The sequence below is a fragment of the Rhinoderma darwinii genome, chromosome 3 (genome assembly GCF_050947455.1).
Source record: "Rhinoderma darwinii isolate aRhiDar2 chromosome 3, aRhiDar2.hap1, whole genome shotgun sequence".
NCBI lineage: Eukaryota > Metazoa > Chordata > Amphibia > Anura > Rhinodermatidae > Rhinoderma > Rhinoderma darwinii.
In genome coordinates this window covers 273067961-273086795 of record NC_134689.1, presented here as the reverse complement: position 1 = coordinate 273086795, position 18835 = coordinate 273067961, and the positions used below count along the sequence as shown (strand labels likewise).

Genomic DNA, 18835 nt, shown 5'->3' with positions numbered 1-18835 from the left:
ACAAAAACGGATAGCACCCTGAAGGAAAAAAAACTGAAGTGGGCATGTGGTCTCAGCATAAGTGCAAAAGTATTCACCCCCCCCCCCCTTTGGTTTTGTTACATTACAACCTGGAATTAAAATGGATTTGCAATTTGATTTTATGTAACGGACCTGACAAAATAGTCCAAAGTGTTATAGTGGAATGAAAAAAGAAATGTATATATATCATCCAATGATGGGCAGCACTCCAATGTCAAGGTGAAAAAATAGCTTTAATAGCCCTTGTGCGGCGTTTCGGCTCTGTGCAGTGAGCCTTTCTCAAGCATGCTTGAGAATGGCTCACTGCACAGAGCCGAAACGCCGCACGAGGGCTGTTAAAGCTATTTTTTCACCTTGACATTGGAGTGCTGCCTATCATTGGATGTTTATTGGATAAGGAACGGTGATCGGGTTCCCAAGGCGTGCACCCATCTATACTTTTAAAGCTGGTGCTGCTGAATGGTGGACGTCATATATATATATATATATATATATATATATATATATATATATATATTTTATTATTTTTTATATTATATATAATATAATTTAAAAAAAAACTATGTTTAAGAAAAAAAAAAAAAAAAGTTGTGGGTGTATTCACCCCTTTGCTATGGAACCTCTAAATAAGATCTGGTCATACCAATTAGTCTCAGACGTCACCTTACGTCCAAAAAAAGCTATTGCTTAAAGAAAAACATAAGAAAACACATTTTGAGATTGACAAACAGCATATGGCAGACTCCCGAAACACATGGAAGGAGGTTCTCTGGTCAGAGGAGACAAACATTTAACTTTTTTGCCTTCATGGACAACGCTATTTGTGAAGCAAACCCTACATTTCCCATCACCCCAAGCACACCATTCCCACAGTGAAGCATGGCGGTGGCAGCATCATGTTGTGGGGAAGCTTTTCATCGTCAGGGACTGGAAAACTGGTTTGGATTAAAGGAAAGATGAAGGTCAGTAAACACAGATTCTACAGGAAAACCTTGTTTCAGTCCACCAGGGGTTGAAGACTGGGACGGAGGATCACCTTTCAGAGGGACAATGACCCTAAACATACTTCTAAAGCTACACTGGAGTGGTTTAAGGAGAAACATATAAATGTCTTGGAATGGCCTAGTCAAAGACCAGACCTCAATCCAGGTGAGAATCTGTGGCATGACCTGAAGACTGTTGTATACCAACACAACCCATCTAACTTAGAGTTGGAGCAGTTTTGCCTTGAAAAAAATCCCAGCGTCTAAGCTAATCGAGACATACCCCAAGAGACTTGTATCTGTAATAGCAGCACAAGGTGGCTCCACAAAGTATTGACTGAGGGGTTAAATACTTATGCACATTTAAGTTCTGTTTTTTTTTTGTCTTAAATGCGGTTTGTGTCACAGCAAAAAAAGATTTTGCAGCTTCAAAGTGGTAGGCATGTGGTGTAAATCAAATGGTACAAAACCTCCAAAAATCCACTTAATGCAAGGTTGTAATACAACGAAACAGGGGGGAAAAACAAATGTGGTCAATACTTTAGCAAGGCCCTGTATTGGCGTCAAAATAAGGCATTCAAAAACAGTCAGTTCCTGGATAAGAAACCGTGTTATACACTGCAGTGTGAATGAACCACAAACTAACACAACACATTATACATACAAACTAACAACACATTATACATTCTGCACTTTGCACTGAGCTCTTCCATTGAGGACTTATACACATAGAAATGCCATGTGCACAGACCCAGTACAGCGGCACACTCTCCCTAATGGACATACTATGCTGAATCTCCATTATAGGAATCTGTCGTACAGTCATGTGTAGGAGGCCTTAGGGTGCAGTCACACAGCAGATTTTGTGGTAGAAATTTGACTCTGCTGCGGGAAACTCAGCAGCAACTCCAACCCAGACACAGAGTCGAATTTTGGCAGAAAGTCCCCACCAAGGCAGGTTTGATTAGGTATGGACTTTAGGCTAGATTTGCCTCTGCAGGCACCAGAGAAGGGGATAAAAATAAAAAATCCATACTCACCCTACCCTGGTCTCCCATGATTGGCTGCAGCGATCACATGGGATGAAACGTTATCCCAAGATTCCAGCAGCTCTAACACCAGCTGGGGAAGGAGAGAGGCGTCACTATGGGAACGTCAGTGGAGGGGAAAGTATGGCCTTTTTTTAAGGTGGAAATGTTTTTGATATTTTTTTGCGAAATTCCACTTCCCCATTGAACTCAATGGAGAAAGTCTGCAACAAATATGCAACAATTTCGCAGCATAAAAGGACATGCTACGGATTTAAAAGTCTGCCTTGCAGGTTAATTTCTGCTGGGGATTTTCCATCCGCAAATCCGGACCAAAAATCTGAAGAAATTACGCTATGTGTGAACAAGGCCTTAGATCGCTTTGCTGATCTGCATAAATTTGTAAAAACAACCTAATGCAGAAGTTGTACATTTGGTCTCTGAGTGGAAATTTGACATTGTTTATAAGAAATCTAAAGAACATCTAGTATTATATTTTTTTTTTACACAGGACAATTATCGGGGCGGGGGGGGGGCTAGCGTTAATATAACGCTCGTTGCTGATAATTGCCCTTTGTGAACAGGGCAGCGTTGAGCAGATGAACGAGCAAACGATCATCTGCTGGTCGTATCGTTTTAAAAAAGTAAAAGATTATCGTTGTCAGCAGCACATCTCCCTGTGTGATCAGGGAGACGCGCTGTCGACATGATAATGTATGGTGACGAGCGATCGGAGTAATGACCGCTCATCCCCATCCATAGCTCCGTGTGACAAGAGCAAACAAGAGCCGCTTATCGGCCGGTGTAAACAAGGAGACGCGCTGCCGACATGATAATAATGTATGGGGAGGAGAGATCTGAGTAATGACCGCTCGTCCACATCCATAGCTCCGTGTGACAAGAGCAAACAAGAGCCGCTTATTGGTCGGTGTAAAAGGGCCTTTAGGGTATGTTCAACTGGTCAGGATTTGCAATAGGCAAATCCGCAGAACTCAGATTTCAATTGCATATTTACAGCCAGATTAGCTCTATTGAAGATTAATCAAGCTAATCTGTGGCACACGGAATTCGAGTGAATAATATAAAAAAAGGTCAGCGCTGTGCATTGAATACCTTATTTACATGCATTGCTAGCGGAATTGATGCAGATTCTGTCAGATCTAGGGCTTATTCAGACGAACGTATAATACGTCCGTGCAACGCACAGACCTATGTTAGTATGTTAGTCAATGGGGCCGTTAGACAGTCCGTGAGTGTCACGCAGCGTATGTCCGCTGCGTAAAACTCACGACATGTCCTATATTTGTGCGTTTTTCGCGCATCACGCACCCATTGAAGTCAATGGGTGCGTGAAAATCACGTGCAGCACACAGAAGCACTTACGGGTGACACGCGTGATTCGCGCAACAGCAGTAAAAACGATGAATGAAAACAGAAAAGCACCACGTGCTTTTCGGTTTACAAACAGTGTCATAGTGATGGCGGCTGCGTGAAAATCACGCAGCCACGTATCATTCGCTGACACACGGAGCGGTTATGTACCTTTTCGCACGCAAACGCACACACTCGTGTGAATCCGGCCTTAAATACAGAATCAGCATCTAAATCTGTTCAGAATCCACAGTCAGATCTGTCCGGGTTCAGTTGTGATGTCCATCGTTTTGATAGGAATAGAGCTGCATCCAGCACTATTCCTCCCATGAAATAAGACAGAGTTTGTGATGGAGGCTCTGAATGTGTAGAGGTTACACACAAAATACCATGTAAAAAATATTGGGCATGAAAACAAAACATTTTCAATGGAGTTCTATTAGTATAATAACCTTCTAGGTTGTGCTTTCTAAATAGGCAAGGTTACCAGTCAAACAAGTCAGGAAACTCAGAATTCGTATTGTACCTAGAGGTGACGACCTATCAGATATGGTCATGAATGACACTAAAGCCACTAAACCAGGCCATAGTTATTGTAAGCACTTGTAACCTTGACATATTTGCCATCACTGGCAGAAGGAGATGTTTATGTTTTCAGACTTCACACCTGTGCTGACCTCATAAAAGGCAAAGTGTGAACACAGATTTAACGAGTTTATACAGGATTAGAAAAACATGGCTACTGTTATCTAAAACTAGTGCCCCACCTGTCCATAGGTTGTGTGTGGCATGCCAGAAGGAACCTGGCAGCAAGTGTTCAAATTCTCTGTAGTGCCCCCATAGCGGAAATGAAGCATTAACCAGCTCTCATTGAAATCAATGAGCTGTGCATGTAATGCACAAACACCGGTCCTCTGGAGCGGGAGACCATTTTTGTTGCGGTTCTCTGCTTTAGCGAGTAGATGAAGTTCCTGAACAAGGGACCTACCTTTCTCAGATTTCCCTAGCATTTCAAAATTTTGTTTACTAAACCGGACAAACCCTTTAGGTTTTTTTTTGTCATCAGATAAGCCTAGCAGAGTGCACTATTCTATCCGGTGGAAAAAATATTTTTAAAAACAAAAACGGGATCTTGACGGATGCATCATACGTAGAGATGAGTGAATCCATTCTACACTAATGGAACGTTACGAATTTCCCAAAAGTTTCAGATTTTAGCCAATCTGAAACGTTTAGAATTTGTCCCGCACTAATCCCTCAAAATGGCGGCCCACATTTTACAGATCACCAGAAGAAAGAAGGATCACATGATGTATCAGGATTCCCCATAATGCCTTGCAGACAGCCCTCCCCCTAGCACAGTCAATCATAAAGTGGTATAGAGGGGAGTCACTGAAGACCGTCCTATGAGTCATAGTCACTATAATACAGCCCAATCCGGAAATGCTGCTGCTTTGTGGCTGAGAATTCAGATAGGAGAGAGAGTGAGATAGTAAAAACACAGAGTACAGATAGATAATGGAGTAGTCTCAGAGACTCTCATAGTGAGAAAAAGAGAATAGACAGGTTTACAATAACTTGGAGAGATAGATTTTAAAAAGAGAGCTAGGAGTCCGTGTGTTAAAGTACTTTTACACCGGACAATTTTGACCAGCGCAATGAGCGCCGATCAACGAGATAGCGCGTTGATCAGCGCTCGTTTGCTCCTTTCACAAGGATCTATGTATGGGGACGAGCACTCGTTACTCCGATCGCTCGTCCCCATATCCCCGTACAGTTCTATCGTGTCGGCAGCACGTCTCCCTGTTTACACAGGGAGATGTGCTGCCAACAACGAGAAAAGTTTATGCATTTAAAACGAGGCAATCAGCGGATGAACGAGCGTTTGCTTGTTATTCGGCTGATCGCTGCCCTGTTTACAAAGGGCAATTATTGGGAATGAGCGTTCCATTAACGATCGTTTCCCCGATAATTGTCCAGTGTAAAAGAGCAGGAGGCAGGAGCAGGCAGCCATTGTAGGTAGTGCTGATGCAGTTATACAATTCTTACATTCATTTGTGAATCAATCTTCATCGCATCATTCACAAGTCTTCAATCATTTTAATTCTGGTTTACCCATTGGTAAGTACGTTGCAGTCACTTTGACGTTACTAATGCGGTTTTGGCATTAAAGAGTTCGACAGAGGTTGACCTAGAAGACCTCAGAGATTTATACATCAATTTTCAGGGCACTTTCCATTTGCGACAAATTTATCCGACAGTCGGCTCGATGGAATCCGACCTGAAACTAATTTTGTAAACTTTAAGGTGAGGGGAGTGATACCAAAACAAAGATTGAACTGTACAGAGCAGAAAGCATCAGGGTCTGTGTTTTAGCATTCCTTGTAGAGTAAAATAAAAAGGCTTTTTTTTTGGGGGGGGGATTACAATTGTAGTGAAAACACATTCTGCATCACTTTCATCTGACTTCTTTGTTACACTCAGCTGGAAACAGAAAGTACATTTATCATGGAGAGCTTTCAATTACCCCCTGTGCATAGCTTTGTATTGTGCGATTATTCCTCCCCTGCGGGCTGACTAACAGACCACGGGTCATTAGCTACATTAAGCGAACGCTAAATAATTGCATCAAGGATGGACAAAATAAAATTTTCATATGAATTTCTCATTACAGAAAAATAGATACCTACTCCCATTCTGTAATAATCATGCATATACAGACATTTTGTAGTGACATTTTTATCTTTTTCCTAGATGATATACCAGGATAAACATCAAAAGGTCCTTAAAAAAAAAATAAAAAAAATGTATCCAATTTATTTTACAAAATAATTCATGAGAGGATCGACTAGTCAAAAAATTCTGAAAAAACGGAGTCTACAAGGCTGTATTCATATCTATGTCGGAGCCTCAGAAATGGTGGCAAAAAATTAAATAAAAAAGAGTGCAGCATGCTGCACTATTTATACCAGTGAAATAACGGAGACCCAATGGAACCGATTAAAGTCAATAGGTTCTTCCGGGCGCATTTGGCGTCCTCGTGACTGATCCAGCAAACCCATCTTTTTCTTCATTTTTCTATTCCTATGTTGGAACACAGTAATGGAAAAACTAACGCAGAAGTGAACATAGCCTTAAAAACAGTGCGGTCATAACGCAATTTTTCTTTAAATGACTGAATACATCCGAAAAAGGTTTAATCTGTTTTATTAAAATATATAAAAATCACATCAAGTGCCATGAAGTGGATTTACATTTCTGGTGACCATATGAAAAGTGTATCTCCATCTTCTGCCACTCTATGGACCGTAGTATTGTTACCTTTTAATATACTGAGGAAGTTAAAGCATCATATGCTCAGACTGAGCCTTAGGAGACTCACATTTTATTTGTGAATTACATTTTAGAAGAGTTAAAGCTATAAGAAAAAGAAAGTGACCAGTGATGCATCACAGAAACTATGACTGCGTCAATGACAAACCTCAAAACCAAAAAAGATGGTTATCACCAAAGACAATAGCTTTAAAGGGGTTGTCCAATACCGGACAGTATATGATCCGTGGGACTCCGACACCTGGACCCCACAACTATCAGCTGCCTCCGGGCACCGGACGTACATGCCGGAAACCGATGGCTCCGGCCACAGAATAGTCATGAATAGGAGCAGAGCCGCAGTTCAGCAGCACGGCCGCTATGCAATGTACAGAGCCAACTGCTTCCGGCTCTGTACATTACATACTGTGCATCGACATCCGACGAATAGGTCATCCGGTAGTGGACAACCCCTTTAAGGTGGTCTTACACAGGGACAGATCACCCATGTTTACCACTTTTAAAACGTGCGCCGATCGACAAGTCAGCTTGTCGTTTGGCGCGCGTTGCTCCCTTTAAACAAATGAAATTTTCAATCCTAACTGTACTAGGAGGGCTGTAATATAATTTGATAACTAGAGGGTAACAAGGCACTTGGGCCCGGGTTTAATAATGAGTTATCTATGTGTTGCATTGTTAGAATAGCAAAAACAGGGAGGGTATAAAATGTAAAGCCACCTTGACATTACAGCACTCGTCACCCTTTTTGTCTTTTCAACTCTAAACGGTCCTTTTCAGTGAACTTGGTCTCCAGTCTGGTCATTTGTACTTTAAGCGGAAGGTTAGGCTTGATTTTTATCTGTACTCCGCTTGCTTTTCTTTCTGCCCAGTGTTCTGAAAAGTATTTGCCAACTTCGAAGTTCAAAGGCACGACTACATTTCCTGTCCTACTTCTTTATTGTTCTTTCACATCCATAAAAGGCACATAAAATACCGCAGCATAGACAATACAGTGTTTCTTATACATACAACATTGCTCTTGAAGAACTTTTCTGTTTATCAACTTTGCTCTTCTAAGAGTCAGTATGCCATATCTCAACTGCTGGATCTTTTGCAGCGAAGGGTATATTTACATGGGGCAATAAAGGTGCGACACGGATCTGCACCAACAACCACTTCAGGAACAGCCTATTTTGTGTTTTTTTTTTAGGACAAAGCATCTTTGTTTTTCCCATCAACGCATTCCGAAAGCCGTAACTTTATTTTTCAATAGATTAAGGCCTCATGCACACGACCGTGAAAAAAACTCCGTAATTGCGGACCACAATTACGGAACCCGCCTGTACTTTGTATGAGAACACGGCACGAAAATGCAGCCCGCGGGAGTCGGCAGCCGGCCGGGATTGCAATCGCGGGCCGGGATTACAGGCATGGCCGTGTGCATGAGGCCTCCTTAGTCATATGTTGGCTTGTTTTTTTTGTGGGACAAGTCATATTTTTTAATAGAACCATTTTGGGGTACTTCGCAAAGGTTAATCAATCATTTATGCCACATATTATTTACTACTTACTATTGATATATTGGCTAGTTGATTAACTCACTTATATCAGCTAATCAGACCTTTTAATATACTCTATACAGGTCTTCATTTTTAGCTATTATTGTAAGGTTTCTTCCATAATTTTTAAGAAGGATGGATGTTGAACAAGTTAGTAGTAAGCAAGTATCCTAGTTGGTCACTGCATGACTGTTAAATATATGTCTCCATAGGCTTAATGTTTTATTACAATCAATACAGTTCATTCCTTAACTTGATGCTCTATGGTCAGACCTATGTTGTTGTTCTTCAAACACAGACCAAATCTGTGCACATTTTATGGGACCTAAAACAGGGCTGGACAAATCCCACGGGCCAGGCAGCCACCTATTTTTTGGAATGGTTTTAGAGGTCTACTATTGCCTTGCCACTAGAAGTCAGACTGGCTCATGCTTGACATGGCCCTCAAGTCCACAGTAGTTAGTCTATCCCTGCTCTATAAACTATAAGAGCCCAAATGTACAGAGACATTTACACTGAAGCTCGCAAATTCGAAAGTATAATTGAAATATTCTATACTACTGTCTGTGTGATCCAAATGAAGGACTTTCATACACCAGTCTTAAAAAGTTTGCTAAAGTAAAATGTGACATATTTATTAATACATGTGTTGCATCTTTTGGCTGGCTGTGCGTTACAATTGAGGCATAACAATTACGGTCTCCAGGAGTGAAACCGCGACCCCATTTCTCAACTTCATTCCGGAACGAACATAAAAAATATGTATGCTTCATCTCACGACTCTGCTTCTCCCCAACATGTCCCCTCAGACTCTTACTGCAAGCTTCTGATCATACAAGATACTAAAAGTGAGCAGCCTCATGGGCTTATATTCGACGCAGCACTCCATGTCCTGAGTGGTGCACCACATACAACATCGCTGCCCGGCATCAGTACTTTGTATGAGCTGCGGCCTGCAGTTAGAGTGAGGGGACCCTGTGGTGAGAAGGTGAGGCAAGCATACATTTCTATTTTTTATGTAACTTATTTTTTGACCCGTGGGGGGCAGTCAAATCAGGAGGGCAAGGACCGAGGCCTGGCACGGGGTCTACTCTGGTACGCCCCAGAGTGAAACCCTAGCGAGTGTAGATTTTCACTATAATTGACACCATTTACCGGTGTGAATTATATTAGCTCTGTTGGCCCACAGTGCCCCTGACACCGGTCGTTAAGCTTGCCCTCTTTTTTTCAAAAGTGCAGCGCAAGCGAAAATTATGACTTTTCTCTGCAAGAAAATGGGCATATAAAAGGTTAATGAATTCCTCCCTTTGACTTCAGTCTACTTTAAGTTGTAGCAGGCAGAACCTTTATTATGTTTTTACTGTTCCTACACTGCGCTTTTGGCGGAAGACGCTTTCTAAATAAAGTACACAGTAAGTCCGTACAGTAAATCTCATTGTGGGCATGTTATTTTTACAGCGTAATGTAACGTATGCTACTCTGAAAGGCAACAGACACAAATCACAGTAATAATCTAGCTTCCCATTAACGGTTTCAGCTGATATTTGTAGAATATATTTCATATGGCGGATTAGGATGCTAGATTTGTCCAGCACCAAACAACCAGAACAGTGAAAAATCAAAAGCAAAACAGTTATTTATTTCTAAGAGCTATTGCACTAAAGTTAGACAGTGTGGCTGTTGCTTTTGTTGAGCACTAAATATATGTAGGTAAAGAAACTGTGCAAGAATGGAGTTTGGAGGAAGAAAAAATAAATATAAATAAAAAAACACCATGTAAGGAGAAATCATGTAGCGGAGGCAATGAGGATACATGCCAGATATAAAAGTGAAAAGCTAGGCCTAGGAGCACCATTCCTGCAGTCTATTGCACTGTGACAACGCAGGGTCTTGTCACAACAGGAGATTAGCTTTCCTTCCTTCTACAATCGTAGGACTCGGTTCATGTGAGCTTCCACCCATTGTAATTAGTACTGAAAATTAAAGAAAAAAATCTAAAGAAAAAAAACAAACAAAATACAAAGTCATTTGTAAAAACTAGGGGTATTACAGCCAATAACGTCATTTCTCAAGGGAGCTCCATCGTCTTTCCTTTCCAAGCTTTCTTATGTAGCTAAGGAGACCAATAATTACATCTAGTAAACTACTATGCACACGTGTTTTTGCAGTTTCAGAATTACTAATCCCTACAGTGAAATTGCTTTATAATTATATTTTATGTATTAATGTATGCACATATGTGCAGTATGTATGTATAGATAGATGGTGAGCTCAGAAATGTTCTTATGCCAGGCCTGGACAAATCTTTGCCAGGTTTAGGAGCAAGCAAGGGCACATGGTACGGCCAGGTCCTCACTGCAACCGAGGGATGAGCTTTCCCAGTAGTCAGAATAGAGCTCCCCTAGGTAGTTACACCAGTGCCCCCTACCCTCTAATAATAAAAATTATGTCCCACGCCCCCTCCTCCAATTCCTCCCTGCCTAGTAACCATAGTTACATAATCCTGGATACATCAGCACTATCAAACGAATTTAGAATATGGGTTTTAATAAAGTTAAGTTGCCCATACACCACAGACAGCGGTCGGCCGACATCTTTTCCTCCTGACTCCTTCATATACATGAACAATCGGCTCAGTGTTTTCAATGGGAAGAGGAGAATAAGCCTCTGCAAGACTCCTTTGACAGTGGTTGATCTCACAGGAACAAAGGATCGGGCATGTCGAAATCTACCCTTCTAGACATTGGCCGTTCCAGGAAACTATTATCAAATTTGTATGTATGGGCACCTTTCATTTTGGAGTCAGGACTTTTTTTTTAGAATTCAAGACCTTAAAAAAACAAAAACGTAGAGTCACATAGATCTAAAAATAAACTGAACAACTAGATTAGAGTGTTTATTCACATGTGACGGTAGTCGGCTGTGTTTTACAGTGGGCTTTGGACACAGGATTTTACTTTTATACAGGAAGAATAAAGTTATGAGGTGCATAGAAAATAAAGTTTCTCATTCACTCGATGCGGCTGTGTATATAGAACCGTGCTGGATGCTTAGCAACCCTATTGAAAACACATACATACACATATATATTTATTTTATAAAGCAAGAAATAGTTCTAAGTGTCTAGATGAGCGTCATCATAGTTATTAGTGATTCAGCTTACACATGTAATAGGTTCCCTACTAATACTAAGGCTTCTGCATTATTACCTTTACCTCCATTATAGATTCATTTGCATGAATTTAATATGCTGGTGCAATAACAAACCATTATTGAAATATTCAGAGAGCGGATGTACATACAAATATTCCTGGGTGTGAACGCGTGCAGACTCACTCTTAGGGACAGCAACACACCTGTGGCATGTCATCATTGTGACACACCTTTCGCTCCGGACACGTGACAACAATGTCACTGTCAAAACCAACATCTTTCCCTGTTGTAATGAGTAATACAATACATGCTAATTCAGTCCAAATATTTCATTATCGATACTTGCGACTGACACCATAAGTGAGTTATGTCTGGACTCCAGAAATGAGGATTGAATTCCATGTGTGTGATGAGAGCCCACGATGACTGCTGCACTCTGTCCTTCCCAAAAGCAGTTCTAAGCCAGTCAGGAAATGAACGTAAGCAAAAAGGAGCCACAGACGCTTACACCCAACTCAGTGTTCTGCCAAGACACTGCAACCATTCACCTTGTGAGCTCACCAAGTGGGAAAAAGTGTAAACACGAACAGTATGGCCGGCAGGACAAATACAAAGATAGCCTTCTCTCCACATACACATGCCTGGCTCCAACCTGCCTTCCAAATGCAGAATTAAACCTTTATACCTCCCAAATCCCACCTACTGATGTGCCCAGACTTACTGCCGGGGTATCAAAACGCTGCCTTTTCATATTCTGCTTATATTACTTCGCCAACGCAGGGGTGGTTATCCTTTTTTGTGCTATAGCTTTAAATTTTCCAGCAGTCATAAACGTAAATGACATTTCAAGATAACTGTTATGTTATATGGAAATGCCTGTGATTTCTATTAGTGACAAGTTCTGCTATTCTGTACAACAGTTTAAGAAAATGCTAAAGTTATGCTACAGGTAATAAAAAAAAAAAAAAAAAAAAAAAAAGGCCTAACATCTAAGTGACCCCTGCAGTCTATTGTCAACAGACCTTGGGTTAAGAAGGCCTGCTCTATTGGAAATCCAGGATTACTGCCAACGATCCATGTATTAGATGCCCAATGCAGAGCAAGGTTCGGGGTGCCATTCACACACTTTTTACATCTATCTCAAAAGTTTTGAGAAGTGTCTATACATAAGTGGTGTGCCTAAGAGGGGCCATATTAATGTTCAAAACTAATTCAAGATGTGTGCATATGTACAGCAGTCATGAGGCAGTATAAGCAAACGTGTTTACCATCCCTAGCGAGTTCAGCTAAACGGATCATGCCATGTGCCTTATTTTGCATGCATCTTACACCACTGCTGATAAATCTTCCGCTAATATAAAGATTTACATTTCAGAAAGATGTATATGACTATGCATCACCAGCCATTCTACTTAATAGGGGCTGTCTCATGGAAGCAATCCCCTTATTGAGTGGAAGCCAGTATGCCGTCTCACGGATTGCTGCAGGTTCGGCTTCTCAAACCCTGGCGATCGGAGGTTATCGCTATTGGCCAGACCCTTCCCCTGCACTGGCATGTGAATGGGCATCCATGTAATACATTGATGGCCTGGGTTCACAAGAGCTCGAGCTGCACACATAGCATTGTCCGAATGCAGAGGAAGCCCTGCTCACTTGCGTTGCCCAATGCCTACATGATTTTGCCAAGTTTTACCAGCACAAATCGTGCTGTCATTTACCACCGCAAGTGGGCAGGTTTTTAGCCGCATGCGGATGCCGCTACGTGTGATCGTACTCTTATAGAGCAGATCTCCGTGGAGGGAGATCCTGAGTAGGGAACCCCCACTCCATGACATTCATATGCCTTGCCCTAATGTGGGGGGGGATTTACATTGGTCACCCACAGGGTTCTTTTGCTGCTCAGCATCAGATTGAAAATACATTCATAGCTAAAAAGTATTTAAAAGGGAGTCGAAATGCCTCCCTCATGAAGAATTATAATAGAAAGGGTTTGAATTTTTACAATGGGTTACCTTTAGAACCCCGGATGCAGTATCGAAACCATGACGTCAGAAACAAGTGTGTCCCTATGGAGTTTGTTACCCTAGTGACTGGGAGGGAACACACAGGACTGCTCTCTAGTAGCCGGGTACACCGAGTCCTGCAGGTGATCACTCAGATTTCCAGCTCTTATTCATTTCCCCTGTAATTGTTTCTGCATTAAGTTCAGCACCATCTGCAAATACATTCAGCAGGGAAATGACCAAACACTACAGCCAGGTCCAAGTAATCCCTCCAGACTAGAGCAATGCCTCCTTTATGGGACAGTTGGAAGGTGAGGAATAAGCTGGGTGGAGTGGGACACGATCTAGCCCAGTGTACAGTATTAGGGACACCGTGGCTCATACAAAGCACACGAGAACACTGTACAAGAGTAGAAGTTTCTCAGGATATACGTTTCTACTGCGACTTGTGTGGCATCAATGTGACAGGAAGTTTTATTGAGTACTGTGGCTGGTTGTGTTATGGCCGGCACCACCACGACTGGCACTGCCAAAGCCATAGCTAGGGTTTCCTTTACCTGGAGCAAAGATTCAGGTCGCTGCCCTAGCACTGCAGCAAAATACCCTGGCCAAGGCAGTTTTTTCTGACACCCGCCCTGGCACCGAGGGCACCTGCTTCATCCACCTCCCTCTTTGCAATGCCCTTGCGAACTATTAAGGCAGCTTTATAGATGGCTCTATCACGGGGGAACTTTGACTCGGTCTATGGGGCACTGCGTCTAGCAATGACTTTATGCTCCATCAGATACAGTCTGACATTCATTATTAATGGAACGGTCATTCAGAAACCATCACAAATAGAATAATATTATGCAATGAATCGCTACCGGTCAATTGTTGATGTGAATGGCGCACTATTATAAGACTAATATAACGCTGGTTACTATCGGTGCTAGAACTCGGAGCAGCAGTAAAGAGGCTCAGGCAACTTACAGAGCTCCATGGCCCAATGGTTTTAGGGATCAGTCATGTAGGACCCCTGCCAATATTGCCAGGTATTAACATACAGTAAGGTGGAATTCCCCTTTAACAACTAGATAACAAGAAAAATTTAAAAGTATATCTAATAAATATAGCAAACAATGGCATAAATTCTAGGTAGAGGTGTAAGAACACTAGTTGTAAGGCGCTGAAGACACTTACCATTGTGCAGGCTGGTGGTGGGGGAAGAAGCTGGTTACAGGTCTCTCCTCCTAATCTGTATCCTGAGTCCAGCAGGCATGAAGGGCTCCTACAGCAGATACGGGACGGCAGCAGGGACTGTCCCCATGCAGGTAGGCAGAGCGCAGCAGTGGGTGTGAGTGTAACTCCCTCCGCACGGTAGACCAGCCGTCACTGAGTTCCTGGAAGAGAGCGCCTGTCTGCTCTGCCTGCTGCCTCGTCTCCCAGTGGATGCTGAGGTTACACAGCTGCGGACGCGCTTTTTTTTTTTTTTTTTTTTTTTTTTTCCTCCTCAGTCATGCGATTTACAATGAAAACCCAGGCACCAGTCCGGGCTATCCCTGTCCATAAATGGCAAACAAAGATTTACTTCAGCCAATCAGCGGCTGTCTGACTGAGCGTCACCTCAACCCCAGGGAATAACACTGGATAGCTGGAGAGGAGGAAGGCAAAGGGTTTTGGGAAATGTAGTTTTTGAAGCGCTATTAGTTATGTGAAGGGAGAATAGAGGAAGGACTGCAGAGGATATCTAGTCACGTTTATGGAGGGCATAGTTTGAAGAGTAGGTTGGCTGAAATTTGGGGCATTGTGACTGGTATGAGAGCTTTGTAGCTGTTAAGAGGGCATTGTGACTGGTATAATTGGCATTGCAGCTGTCATTGGGGCATTGTGGCTGGGCAAAGGGGATGGGATGGGAGTCAGTAAATTCAGGAACAGTTCCTGAAGCCGGAAGGAAAGACCTCCCCCTAGTGTCCATTATTAGAATCATAGTAACCAGCTGGATTGTACTTCAGCTCCACAGAAAAAAACAATTTATACAACCACAATATAAATATAAAATATTCACAATAATTTCTATAGTTAATGGATGAGTTACATATTTATTGTCAGTAGCTACATTTAAAAAACATATAATAGGTATAATATTTCTGTTTACTTTAAAGAAGTGTAAATAATAAAATTAATACTACTACTAATAATAATAATCCATTCCCATTTCACATAAATAAAGTTGTTTAACCCGTTAATGGCTGGGCACAAAAAAGGCCTTAAAGGGGTTTTCCCATAACGGACATTTATGACATATCCAGATAGATGCGGGTCCCACCTCTGGACACGCACCTGTCTCTAGAACAAGGGCCCCTAAAACCCCTTCTGGCTTTTTGTGCTCACGCTGCCTCCCGGCCACTTCTTGACTTTATGGTCGGGAGTTACGGAAACAGTAACTCGCTGAGCTACGCTGTTTCCGTAACTCCTATAGAACTTAATAGTAGCAGCCATTCACTAATATGGGATTTACGGAAACAGCGTAGCTCAGCGAGTTACTGTTTCCGTAACTCTCGACCATAAAGTCAAGAAGTGGCCGGGAGGCAGTGTGAGCACAAAAAGCCAGAAGGGGTTTTAGGGGCCCTTGTTCTAGAGACAGGTGCGTGTCCAGAGGTGGGACCCGCATCTATCTGACATTTATGACATATTCTGTGGATATGTCATAAATGTCCTGCATGGGAAAACCCCTTTAATGACCAGCTACATTTTTCAGTTTTTGCCTCTCTGCCATAAGAATTTTTTTTCATTGACGTGGCTGTATGGGGCCTTGTTTTATGCGGAATAATTTTTTTTTCTCGCAGTTTGGGGGTAGAAAAAATTCACTGTGTAAGTTATATCATTTATTTTTACGGTGTGAGTATAGGAAAAAGCAACTCTCTGCGTCGTTATTTTTGCAGGGGTTTTATCCCGTTCACGTTTCATGTTAAATTAATTCTTCAGGTTATTACGGTCTTATAGATACCTAACATGTGTAGGTTTTTTGCTTTTATGTAATGTATGGGCAATAAAATATATTTTATTCAAAATAATGACTTTTTTTGGGACATTTTTTATTTAAGTTTTTTGGTACTTTTTAAAAAAAATCCCATTATGGGATAACTTTATTTACACCTTTATTTTTTTACTTATAATGTGTTAACATACACTTATATGCTAATACATTATACTGTGTCACTATGACACAGGCTGCTGTTAGGGCAGCACATAGAGTGCCCTTGCCCTAACAGCAGGCAAGCTGAACAGACAGCCCTGGGGTCCTTTTTAGGTCCTCAGGGCTGACTGCAGAGGGATTCCCCCGGTCTTTGATCGCGTCATCAGGTTTCCAGTGGCGCCATCAAAGAGTGGAGTTCTCTTTCATCATGCTGCAGTCATGGACCGCGGCAATCAAAGGGTTAAACAGCTGGGGTCGGAATGTTTTACGATCCCAGCTGTATTCAGGAGCCTGCTCCAAAAGTTCAGGAGCTGTAAGTTATAGCTCCTGAAAAGGGTATGTTCACACGTAGTGTTTTCAGCCGTTTTTCGGGCCGTAAACGTCCCTAAAAATGGCTGAAAAATCGGAAGCAGAGCGCTTCCAAATATCTGTCCATTAATTTCAATGTTTTTCATAGACTCTATAGAAAAACAGCTCCAAAAACGGCTGTTAAAAACGCCACGAAAAACGTGACTTTGATTAAAAAACGGCTGAAAATTAGGAGCAGTTTTCCCTTGATTTTCAGACGTTTTTGAGTTTGTGTGTGCACATACCCTTAGTGAATGAGTGCTCACAGGATCGCCCATTAGCCTCTTCTACAGTGACGCCAAAAGACATCGCTGTAGACGAAGGACTTGCACCACCTGCTGTCAAAAGACGGTGGGCGGTTGTTAAGGGGTTAAAAAAGTTTGAAAAATGTTAAAAACAGAATCAACATTTATCACTTATCCACAGATTAGAGGATAAGTGTCTGATCGCTGGGACTGTAACTTGAACGAGGGTTCCTCCCCACGGCAACCCTGAGGAGGGGCTAGAATAGAGCGAAGGACGAGCATGCACACTATCACTCCATTTAATTGGGATCAATCCTGTGGATAGGTGATAAATATAAGTTCTAGGAATACCCCTTTAATTATAATTCTATGTTTGCACAGTTCCATAGCCCAAAGGGGAAGTTTTTGCTGCCTTAGGGTATGTTCACACGCAGAGTCAAAAATGTCTCAAAATACGGAGCTGTTTTCAAGGGAAAACAGCCCCTCATTTTCAGATGTTTTTTGAGCAACTCGCGTTTTTTGCTGCGTTTTCGCAGCGTTTTTTACGGCCGTTTTTGGAGCTGTTTTCATTGGAGTCTGAGAAAACGGCTCCAAAAACATCCAAAGAAGTGTCCTGCACTTCTTTTGACGAGGCTGTAATTTTACGTGCCGTCTTTTGACAGCGACGCGTAAGATGACAGGTCGTCGGCACAGTACATCGTAAAGCCCATGGAAAGTAATGGGCAGATGTTTGCCGACGTATTGGAGCCGTTTTTTCAGACGTAATTCGAGGCGTAAAACGCCTCCATTACGTCTGAAAATAGGTCGTGTGAACCCAGCCTTAGTGCTGAAACAAGTCATACATTCCATCGCAACTATGTTATAGCTCTCCTATTGTGCCAGGTGTCTGTTCTGACATGCAGAAACAGCTGGTACCCACGGTAGGTACAGGTTCTGACAACCAGCGCAGGCAGAATATACTGAAAAAGCCTGTACTTGGTGCTATTGTGCTGTTCCTAATTCATTAGTTTTATTAGCCAAAAGTTGATCCAGATAATCAGAAATTAGCACTGCTACTTTCATGTGTCTCTTCCAACACCCAGAACAGAGGGTAAAAAAACTGAAAATGCTCGTCCTGGGCCCAGAAATGGGCCACACCTGTATTGTAACCCCTTAACTGAATCACAATTCAGTCCGGACACTAAAGAATGGGCAATGCAAATTTCAGGTGCCAGTTCCTGCACCCAGAATATGAAAAAAAACAAAAAACTAGAAATGCCTGTTCTAAGGAATGGATACCATCAGGGCTGGTTTTAAACAAAGTGTGGCCCTGGGCAAAGTTAAAAGTGGGGCCCCAAATGCTGAATTAGGGCCTGTTCACATCTGCTTTGGGGTTCCATTGATGGCTTCCGTCAGACCTTTTTCCTCAGGGGAACCCATGAACACAAACCAAACGGAAACCATAGCTTACGTTTGCATTACCATTGATTTCAATGGTAATGTTTCCGTTGCAAATGGTTTTACATTTGTCTCCGGTGCGTAAAGTTTCTGTTTTTTTGGCGAAAGCAATAGTGCAGTGGTTTCTGTTGGGTTTGTGTTCGAGGGTTCCCCTTGACAGAAAGGTCTGACAGAGCACATCAACGTAAGCCAAAAGC

At 42.1% G+C, this 18835-nt stretch overlaps 1 protein-coding gene across 1 annotated transcript in view; it reads right to left on the bottom strand.

Annotated features, from left to right (window-relative positions):
* MYO1E (myosin IE) overlaps positions 1-14900 on the bottom strand; it is a 179560-nt gene extending 164660 nt beyond the window's left edge. The window contains exon 1 of the mRNA XM_075857925.1: positions 14613-14900. Within this exon, the coding sequence (XP_075714040.1) occupies positions 14613-14615 (3 nt within the window). The 5' untranslated portion in view covers positions 14616-14900. The remainder of the gene's footprint in view (positions 1-14612) is intronic.
* Between the last annotated feature and the right edge of the window lie 3935 nt (positions 14901-18835).